Source organism: Cordyceps javanica, chromosome 7 (genome assembly GCF_051103115.1).
Source record: "Cordyceps javanica chromosome 7, complete sequence".
NCBI classification, from domain to species: Eukaryota; Fungi; Ascomycota; class Sordariomycetes; order Hypocreales; family Cordycipitaceae; genus Cordyceps; species Cordyceps javanica.
Window position 1 is genome coordinate 2,759,264 of NC_139301.1, and position 9,223 is coordinate 2,768,486.

The 9,223-nt window shown below is 55.7% G+C and overlaps 4 protein-coding genes across 4 annotated transcripts; 2 read left to right on the forward strand and 2 right to left on the reverse strand.

Moving 5' to 3' along the window:
- Window positions 1-133: 133 nt before the first annotated feature.
- Window positions 134-1,348, reverse strand: V2A60_010325 (bZIP transcription factor; the record flags this gene model as incomplete). The annotated part of the gene is made up of 2 exons (XM_083261582.1): window positions 134-1,204; window positions 1,274-1,348. The coding sequence occupies 2 exons, from the start codon at window positions 1,346-1,348 to the stop codon at window positions 134-136; spliced, it is 1,146 nt and encodes a 381-aa protein (XP_083117708.1).
- Window positions 1,349-1,919: 571 nt separating this feature from the next.
- On the forward strand, window positions 1,920-2,398 carry V2A60_010326 (uncharacterized protein; the record flags this gene model as incomplete). The annotated part of the gene is made up of 2 exons (XM_083261583.1): window positions 1,920-2,176; window positions 2,209-2,398. 2 exons carry the CDS (start codon window positions 1,920-1,922, stop codon window positions 2,396-2,398), a joined length of 447 nt encoding a protein of 148 aa, XP_083117709.1.
- Window positions 2,399-3,462: 1,064 nt separating this feature from the next.
- On the forward strand, window positions 3,463-4,279 carry V2A60_010327 (DJ-1/PfpI family protein; the record flags this gene model as incomplete). The annotated part of the gene is made up of 2 exons (XM_083261584.1): window positions 3,463-3,511; window positions 3,579-4,279. 2 exons carry the CDS (start codon window positions 3,463-3,465, stop codon window positions 4,277-4,279), a joined length of 750 nt encoding a protein of 249 aa, XP_083117710.1.
- Window positions 4,280-4,341: 62 nt separating this feature from the next.
- V2A60_010328 (uncharacterized protein) lies at window positions 4,342-7,148 on the reverse strand (the record flags this gene model as incomplete). The annotated part of the gene is made up of 2 exons (XM_083261585.1): window positions 4,342-6,900; window positions 6,969-7,148. 2 exons carry the CDS (start codon window positions 7,146-7,148, stop codon window positions 4,342-4,344), a joined length of 2,739 nt encoding a protein of 912 aa, XP_083117711.1.
- Window positions 7,149-9,223: the final 2,075 nt, after the last annotated feature.

Sequence of the window (9,223 nt, forward strand, 5' to 3'; positions counted from 1 at the left end):
GCTTGCAGGCAGAACTATGCAAACGCCGGAGCAGTAACTGCAAAGGGCCCACAGCAGGTGACAAGACACTGATTTGAAAATGATGTGGCATCTGGAGACAGTCTACCAACAACGCCACCACAACTTTTGTTTTTTAGTACATCTGCACCGCCTCTTGTATAGCTTCGTCGACGTGATGCCTGCGAATACCCGGGGCCGGCCCCAGGCAGATGCCCCTGCTCGATATGCCCGTGACAAGCTTGTCCACGTCGATGGTGATCTTGCTTTGCGGTGTTGTTGCCAGCGCTGACTGTGGCGGTGGTGATTGCTGAGTCAAGCTCCAGCCTGACACGGGCGACGCGGTCGAGACCTCGCGCATACCGCCGGGTATATTCTGTCCTTCTTCAAGCTGCTTGCCGAATATCGTCCAGTCCGGCAGCTCGGGCTCCCACTCTGGAGTCACCGGCCCCTCCGAGTCGGCGTCGCTGCCTTCCGACCCGAGGTGCAGCGTGACCGTCTTTTGCGACTTGTCTCTGACGTGGATGCCGCGCTGCGCCAGGTACTCCTCCACGTCGGCGGCCTCGAGCCACTCGCCGGCCAGCTCCGGTACGTCCGTCTCGAACCACGTCCTGGTGAGGCCGTACTTGAGGCGCTGCAGCTTCGGCGGCGCCAGCCGCAGCACAGTCTCCGCCGCGCCCTCAATCTTCCTGTGCAGCTGCGGCAGGAAGCGCCCGGCGTAGTCAATGTCGCCGAGCGGGTTGTCCGGCGACGCCTGGCCCAGCGTCTGCGCCAGCAGGATCTCGCCCGGCAGCACGTTCATGCCCGCGAGCAGCTCCGGCGTGAAGCAGCCCAGCTCGCCCCTCTCCAGCGAGTGCAGGCTGAACTCGGCGGCTGAGCGCATCAGCCTCTCCGAGAGGATCCTGCGGGCGCAGGTGGTGTTGGAGCAGTCGAGGAGGTTGCAGCCCAGGGTGTCCTGGACCTGGACGCCGCTGCTGTGGAGGAGGCTGGAGATCTCGAGCGACGTCTTGGAGACGGCGACGGCGACGTCCAGGGGCACGGAGCCGGTGGGCTGCTGGAGCAGCGACTTTTGCAGGTCGCGAAAGGCCGAGAGGGTACCCCGGAGAGCGCTTTCTAGCGCCGTAGCTTTTTGCTCGGCGGCAGCGAGCGTGTCGTGCTTCTTGGAGCGGTACCTGCGCTGCGCGAGACGCATTCGAGTTCGACGGGACTAGCACGTGTGCGAACAGAGATGAGTTTTGAAGATCAAAAATCGCAATGGCGATGAGGAATTGCTCACAGTCTCTTCATCCTGGGCGTCAATGCTGGGCTCCTCCATCCGAGGGCGGCCAGCACGGGGCTTTTGAGGCTGCATTGGTGGCCAGCTTTATTTTGATGACTGCTCTTGCTAACTGCGAAGTGGTTTTTTACGCTGATCTTGAATGTGTTGCTGTGAAATTTGAAAAAAAAAAAAAAAAAGGGCAAGACGCATTGCGCCGAGCATCGCCAGCTTAGACAAATCGATCCCCGCTTCCCGGTTGATGCCGCCTTCGGCCAATCGGGTGTTACGCTGTGGCTCACGGGGATCCGCAATTTGTCTATGCTTGATAGTCTATCACGGCTCGAATTATTCTAGGCAACAGGGGAGATTGAGAATCAATTGTCGATAATAGGGCTTGGATACAAGAATTTCTACACATATCGGGAATCGTGAGAAAATCTCACCAGAAGATGGGCCACGAAGGAATCCCGGGGGGACGCGACTCAGTCATCGACTTGGACTTCACTTGTACACGAAAGTCATACAAGCCCGACCTGGCCAAAATTGATTCATTCTAGTTGGTAACACGATTGACGCTGTAGCAGTTCTCAAGGAAGACCAAAGTCACTCACTCTGGCAAACAACATGTCGCGATCCCTCCTCTTTCTGCCCCTCACCATCTGTCATGTCACCCCTCTCCCACCGAGTCATCACGTCCTCCCTCATCAGATTCCGCGCCGATGGTAACCACGTCGCTATGCCCCTCATGAAGGAAAACTACCTCCAGCGAGCCTGCACACCCGGCACCATCATCATTGCCGAGTCATGCGCCGTGTCCCATGACCGCGGCGGCATAAGCTACGGCTCCGCCGTTTTCGGCGAGGAGAAGGTCGCCGCATGGAGGGACATTGTCGACGCAGTCCACGCCAAGGGCTGCTACATGTACTGTCAGCTTATTAGCGCCTTTGGCCGAGTCGCATCGCCGGACGTGGCCGGTTTACCGTCAAGGGCCGGCCCCAGCGCCGTCGCGGCGCGCCGTCGAGGGCCAACGCCGCCGTCCCGGAAGAGACGACGCTCAGAGACATCCAGCACACGGCCGACTCATCTGCGCAGGCGGCAAGGAACGCCAGACGCGCAGGCTTTGACGGCATCGAGATTTATTAGGCGGCCAACGGCTAACACATTTCTTGATCCAGCACGTCAGCAACCAGCGCACAGACGCCTACTGCGGTAGCGTAGAGAACCGCGAACCGTCTGGCCGTGCAGGTGGCACAGGCCATCGCCGACGCCGTTGGCAGGGAGCGTGTTGGCGTCAAGATCTCCCCTTGGTCCACTTTCCAGTCCATGCGGATGGTCAACCCCATCCCGCATTTCAAAGACTTCGTCGCCAAGCTCAACGCCATCGGCATCTCTTTTTCTCAACACCGCAGAGCCTGGCGTGGCCGGCGTCGACTGCATGCACCGACGACACCAAAAAGGTGGACTGGGCGCAGGATCTCTTTGATGGCGTCATGGTTGCCACGGTGTGGCTACCTTTGCCTGGCACCAGTCAAGCCCTGGTCAACGGAATAGCCCGCCAAGAGGATCCTCGTCGCCTTCGGGAGGCGATTCGTTGCAAATCCTGATCTGCAGTTCCGCATATTCCACGGCGCTGGAGCTAAATCCGTATGACGGCGCACCTCATCCTGCAAGGTGGGAGCCTCGACTACCCGTTTATCAGTGGCCAGTTTCGGTCAGGCCTGCTTGTGGCCAACTGACTGACCGGTTGCATAATAAAGTTTGGACAATTGATTTTTTTTGTTTGCTTTGCCCTTCCCCGCGCATGAGAACGTGCGACCTGCCTATGCTGTCGTGAATGAATGAAACGCGATGAGGCTGGCCGTGCGAGCCTTGGCCCACTGCGTGTCGCAGCACGGACGGCTCACAGCCAGCTATATCCTGGAGACTCCCGGATGTAATTGTGCGAAGCTTTGTAATGTGGTTTTCCATTTCTTTGTTCAATACACCGCTTCGAGAATTATTCCTGGCCTATCGATGAGCGCGCAGCACCGCGTCGGAATTCTTCAAAAATTACTTTCCCTTGATCCCTCGGGTCCCCAACTATATAAGTAGTCCCGCGATACCTCGGAGAGGGAGATCAACCAGCCTTGCAACAGCACAAAAATCACAAGTTTCTTCTTCCTCAAGATTTCCTCAAGATGCATTTCCAGAAATTCTCTTTTTTAGCCATGGCTGCTACAGTTTTCGGCGCCCCGGCCACCACCAACGACACCAAAGGTAGCTTCGCCCCGTTCTCCGCATCGCCGTCACGCTTCGCTAACAAAACCCCCAACCGCAACCGCAGCGCCGCCGCCTCGCAACTTTGGCATCGTCATGTATGACTCGTATGACCTGCTCGACATTGCCGGTTCCGTCGAGCCGCTCTATCTCCTCTCCTCCCGCCAGCGGCTCAACCTCAGCCTCATCGCCGAGACCCTGGACCCCGTGTACATGCGCCCGGCGCCGAGCGAGAACTACACCACGGGGTCTCACTTTCAGCTGTCCGTCAACCCGACGCACACCTTTGCCGACCCCCCGGAGGACATTGACGTGCTCTTCGTCCCGGGCGGCGGCGGCGAGCGGTTCGGCAACATCACGGCCGCCGTCGACTTCATCCGCGCCACGTACCCCAAGGTCAAGCATCTCATCACGGTCTGCACCGGTGCCGGCGTCGCCGCCCAGGCCGGCGTCCTGGACGGCAAGCGCGCGACGACGAACAAGTGGGCGTGGAAAGAAATCACCCCGACGGGACGCAACGTGCAGTGGACGTCGCCCGCGCGCTGGGTGGTTGACGGAAACATTTGGACTGCGTCGGGTGTCGTGGCGGGCGTCGACCTGATCTTGGAATTCATCGAGACCTTTTATGGCCGAGAACTGGCTCACACCATTCAAGGAGCGACCGAGTTTAAGCGCACGTTTGATCCGTGTGATGATCCTTTTGCTGCATGGCACAATGTCACCCCGAGCGGAGACTGCCGATTGACACCTTCTATATATGGAAAATAGTTTCCTAAATCAAACAAAGAGAAAAAAAATGCCATGTCTAAACTAAAGCCACATGGCCATGTTCACTCGACCTCTTTCCAGATCAGTTCCAACTTGAATATCTGCATCCATTCGTCGCCACGCGCGGCATCCGCCATGCCGGCCTGCATGTTGTTAAACATCTGCGCACCCGTGGCTCCATTCTCCGTCTCGTACCAGCCGATGGAGTTGTTGCCGTGCCAGTTGCCGTCGTCCGCGCCGGAGAGCACCGACATGCTGTTCATGCCCTGGTACATGAGGCTCAGCTGGCCCTGCTGCATGGCCTGCATCATCTTCATGTCCTTCATGTGGCGCATGAACAGGATGCGCGGCACGGTCTGCAGCCACACGTCCAGCCTCTTGGTGCCAAACGCGCGAAAGTTGACCAGCTCGGCGTCGGACGCGGCGGAGCCCGGCGCGCCGGCCTCGCATGCCGCGCGCCACATGCCGCGCATCCGCGGCGACCAAATCTGGCAGATCTGCGCCCTCTCGTCATACTCCCCTTGCAACGGCATGTGGTCGCTCAGAGGAGTCTGTCTGACAAACACCAAGTAGCAGTGCTCGCAGAAGAGGGCCTCGCCGTACCCCCACCATTTGGCCTTGGCGCGGGACTCGCGGCCGGGACACGCCTCGACGCCCGCAAACGTCCGGATGTGGTCGGCGTAGCAGCTAAAGATGCCGCGGTCCAGCGTTTCGGCAAACTTGTTAAAGTATTCGTCGAAGCGCGGTGCCGCGGGGCAAAAGTCGCAGATGACAGTCTCCTCCGGCCCCCGCTGTTTCGGCTCCAGGAACTGGTCGAGCTCGTTGGGCTTCATGATGCCCTCGTAGCAGGCCTCGCAGAGGTCAAAGTTCTCGCAGCCGCCCGTCACAGTCCACCAATTTCCGCGGATGATGCCGTACTTTGTGCAAGGCACGAGCTTGACGATTGCTGCGGCCGAGTCATAAAATGCGCCAAAATCATCCTTGTTCTCCGCAGCGTCCAGCGCGAACATCATGGGCAGGGAACTGCTGGTCAGCGAGCAGGTCCAGCGCTGACGCAAGAACTCAATGTACTGGTCAAAGTCGACTGATCCCGGTAGCTGCTCAAACTCGGCACAGAAAGGGTCGAGCTCAATTTTGTCCATGTAGCACGCTTCGCAGACTTGAAAGTTGTCCATCTTTTGACGCGTCGTGTACCAATTTCCACTATCTGCCCTTGCCGTTTCCTTGCCTTCGCAAGCTGGTGTCTTGAAACGGCGGCTTGCACCTTCAATGAAACCGTGCCAGTCATTCCGCTCAGAGAAACTTGCGAGTGCCTTCTGGATGTACGGCAAGCTCGCGTCGCAAGTCCACCTATTGTCCTTGCCTTGCTCATGCTTATATGGCTCGAATTGCGACTCGAAAGCTGTGTCGGCAATGCAATCTGTGAAGCACGCTTCGCATGCAATGAACCCGTTTATCGTGTCATCTTTCATGCCATAATACTTGATCCCATCTGGTCCAGTTGTGGTAGCTCGCCCCTTGCAGTTGGGTATGAGAAGGCGGCTAGAGAGGAAAGCCCGCAGATTGTCGAGACTGTGCGTTTTCAAGGCTGCTGGCCAGATGGTATTTTGTACGCGTGCATAACGAAAGTGACAGGATGAAACGGTGTCAGGCTCCGCTCGTTTCCTCTCAAACTTGTCCGCCAACGGCGTAGACTCGATATGATCTTTATGGCATCTCGTGCAGATTGGAGAATTTGGTAGATCCTTCAAATAATACCAGTAGAGAGAGTAGTCCACTATTCTGTCTTGAGGACAATAGCGCACAACCTCATACCCAGTGCCATCTGCTAGCATGGGCGGCAGTTTGCTGCGCTTCTTATCTTTCTTCTGGCTTCTAGGCTCTGCCTCAGCAACCTTTGGAGGGGCGCTTAAACTGAGATTAGACAGTTGTTGCTCGACCGAAAGGGATGACGAGTACTCGGGTGCTGTATCTTTGCTAACTTGGGAATTGTTCTCGTTGGTAATGGTGTGCTCATACGCTGCAACAGGTTGCAGCCGGGCCTCATCACTAGCCAACGTCGCAGGGGGGGCAGCACAGGAGGAGGACGAGTCGAGTTGCTGATTTGGCGGCATAAAGTTATAACCCGTCATATTGCCCACAGTACCTGCTTCCGTGCTCGGAGGGACATGGATTTGCTGCTGTCGCGGATTGCAGTCCTCGACTGCCGGTGTAAGAGGTGGCCTGATGGGCAGAAGGCCCGCCCTAATTTCGTATGAAGACTGTTGAAAGTAGCGGATATGTTCTTCTCTACTCTCAATATTCCCTTGGGGAACTGCTGTACTCAGACGCTGGGGGTCTGGAGTTGTGCTATACTGTGAGTATGCCGCCTCGGTAGCAGCCGGTGGTATATATGTTGGAGGCGGCGGCGGCATGATGGAGTTGTAGGAATACTCTGGCCGCGCTGGTACCGAGCTCTCATAGCTAGCCGGTAGATACTGAGCCGTCGCCTGCACTTGCGGCGCGAAATGGTTCGGTTGCGACTGAGGTGGCTGATACTGTCTAGGAGGCAGTGGCGGCGGCGCTACGTTATATGCCGCAGCATATTGCTGCTGAGGCTGAGGCTGTTGCTGCTGAAATTGCTGAAAAAGAAATCAGAAAACTCAGCAAGAGTCATGTCTTATTTTCCTTGTATTTGGGCCATTATTACCGAATAAGCAGCAGTATTGCCACTTGAGTTTTGTTGCGCACCATAATGATTGCTGGTATTGTCGTAGTCGGATTGAACACCAGAATCGCGTTGCTTAGCCAGATGCTGCTGCAGCTGCTGCTGTCCAATGGCGTATCCCTTGGCGATGCCGCTTTTGACTGCTTTTGCGAAAAGATCCATGGTGAAAGACGGAATGCTCGCTTTTCCACGGGGCTTGGCCGCCAGGGCCTTGGCACGGGCGCATCGTGACTTTATATATATGCGGTTTCTCATGCGAATAAGGAAACTCCTCCATTGGGCACGAATGCGAGACCTTTTTAGACTTCAAAATAAAGTAGGAGTGCACTCCCTGGGCCGATTCAGCCTAGACCCGCTTGCGCTGAAGATGATAGATGAGGCCACGCCCGTAGACGGTCTAGACCTGAGGTCTGATATGCGTGCTTCTCAGCTGAACGCCTCATACCGCCTAATATCTTTGTGCAGCCTCGTCTAGTGGAGCATTCAATGCTTGGGGAGTGACAAGGCGTAGATGAATAAAAAGCCCATCCCATGCCCTCTAGTCGCCCGGTCCGAGTTCTTGTCTTCATTCTACCCCAATCTCTCCCAATCTACTCCCAAATAGTCGTCAACTTTCGAGGAGTTCTTGACCGGACCTCTGTTGAGATTTACTTCATCCTGTTGCGGGGCTATCTAGCAAATTTGCGAAAACTGCCCGGTTACGTACATGAAGTTTGATGCCACAACTGAAAGTCTTCGATGACATCTCGCTTGCAGTCACCGGAAGGGCTCGTCACGTTGTCTGGAATATTTTGAAGCCAGATACTATGACTGGGGAATATATATCTATCCGGTCGGCTCGCGATTTCTGCCTAGTGTTTTTGTCGCTTGACTAACGAACATGCAGTACTTGCTCATTGTTCAGAGAAAGCACTAGCGGAATGAGGCATGCAGATGCGGCTTTTAAACGTAAGTATTCTCGTGAACTGTGCTGGCCATAGCCAACTGCCACTATTTCGGTAGTATTTCGAGAACGTAGCATCGAGAGACCTTGCTTCGGAGTGAACTTCATTAATCTCTTGGCTAGCCACACATTAACAGCATACATGTACACAGCCTAATCAGTGACGAAAGCTGGCCGCCGGCATACACGTAACATGTGCGAAAACAGACGTGCAGAAGACCCCAAAGGGTCGGTGACGGTCGAATGCGGGAAACCTGGCAATTTTGGACGGTTAACGGAGAAGTAAAACGCGCAAAGGCTTTTATGTAAAGCGCGCGACGGCTAGGAGAGTTGCATTGACAGCTCTCAATCAGAGATTGGGCGGCAATATTTGTCCGCCAGGGGTTTGGAGTCGGTCGACTCGGTCGACTCGGTCCTAACTTGTGACACGATCGCGCAAGTGGCTGGGCAAAAAAGGTGCCTTGTATTTTAAGCGACATGCGCCACCTAGCACATGCCATGTGAAACCTGACTTAGAAATATTTGACCAGAAAGACATGACAGATTTCGCTGGTATTGACCGAGCTGGTCCCTTTGCCCACGAGTCAGGTCAGTGGGCTGGCAATTGACATGACACATTCTATTAAAAGATGCACAGTCGAGTTGGTTCTTTCATCCTTTGGTAGAGCATCACTCAGCGGCCTTGATTGTCTATGATCCCGATTCTTGCCAAAATGATGTTTAAAAAAGAACAGAAGAAATAGAAAGCCTCCCCTCATTGCCGGCCTCTGCACGTACATATTGTTGTAGGGTAATACTTGGGCAGTACTAGGGCGGCTATACGGAGTAAAGCTCCGGCTAATGCAAGCTCGGTTTCTTACCATCCAATCAAGAGTCGTGATATAGCCTCTCCACCAACGGACGGATACCGTAGGCCTCAAGCGGCGCAGGGAGCTCAATCGACCCGAGATGTAAGTCTGGGGTGTCTACGGAGCGGCGAGCACCACATCTTACTGGTACAATGAGGTTATCGGCAATCCGGACGTAATGGGCAACAGCCAGATGGACATAAGAGATTGGCTTTGGCCCGGGAGCGCCACAGCGATCGCTAAGTCACTTGGCCGAGTGAACAGGCATAGACAGGTTGGAGAAGGGCTCCGGGGCTGCAAGGCCTTGTGCGGGTGGCTAGTCCGCATTCGAATCCGACGACAGCGGGACCGAACGCGCGTCCCAGTTGCCAGGATACATAGCGGGACAGGGCTGAAACTGTCTAGGAGAGCTTCCTTGTCCGCGACAGAAAGGGGAAGCGAGTAGG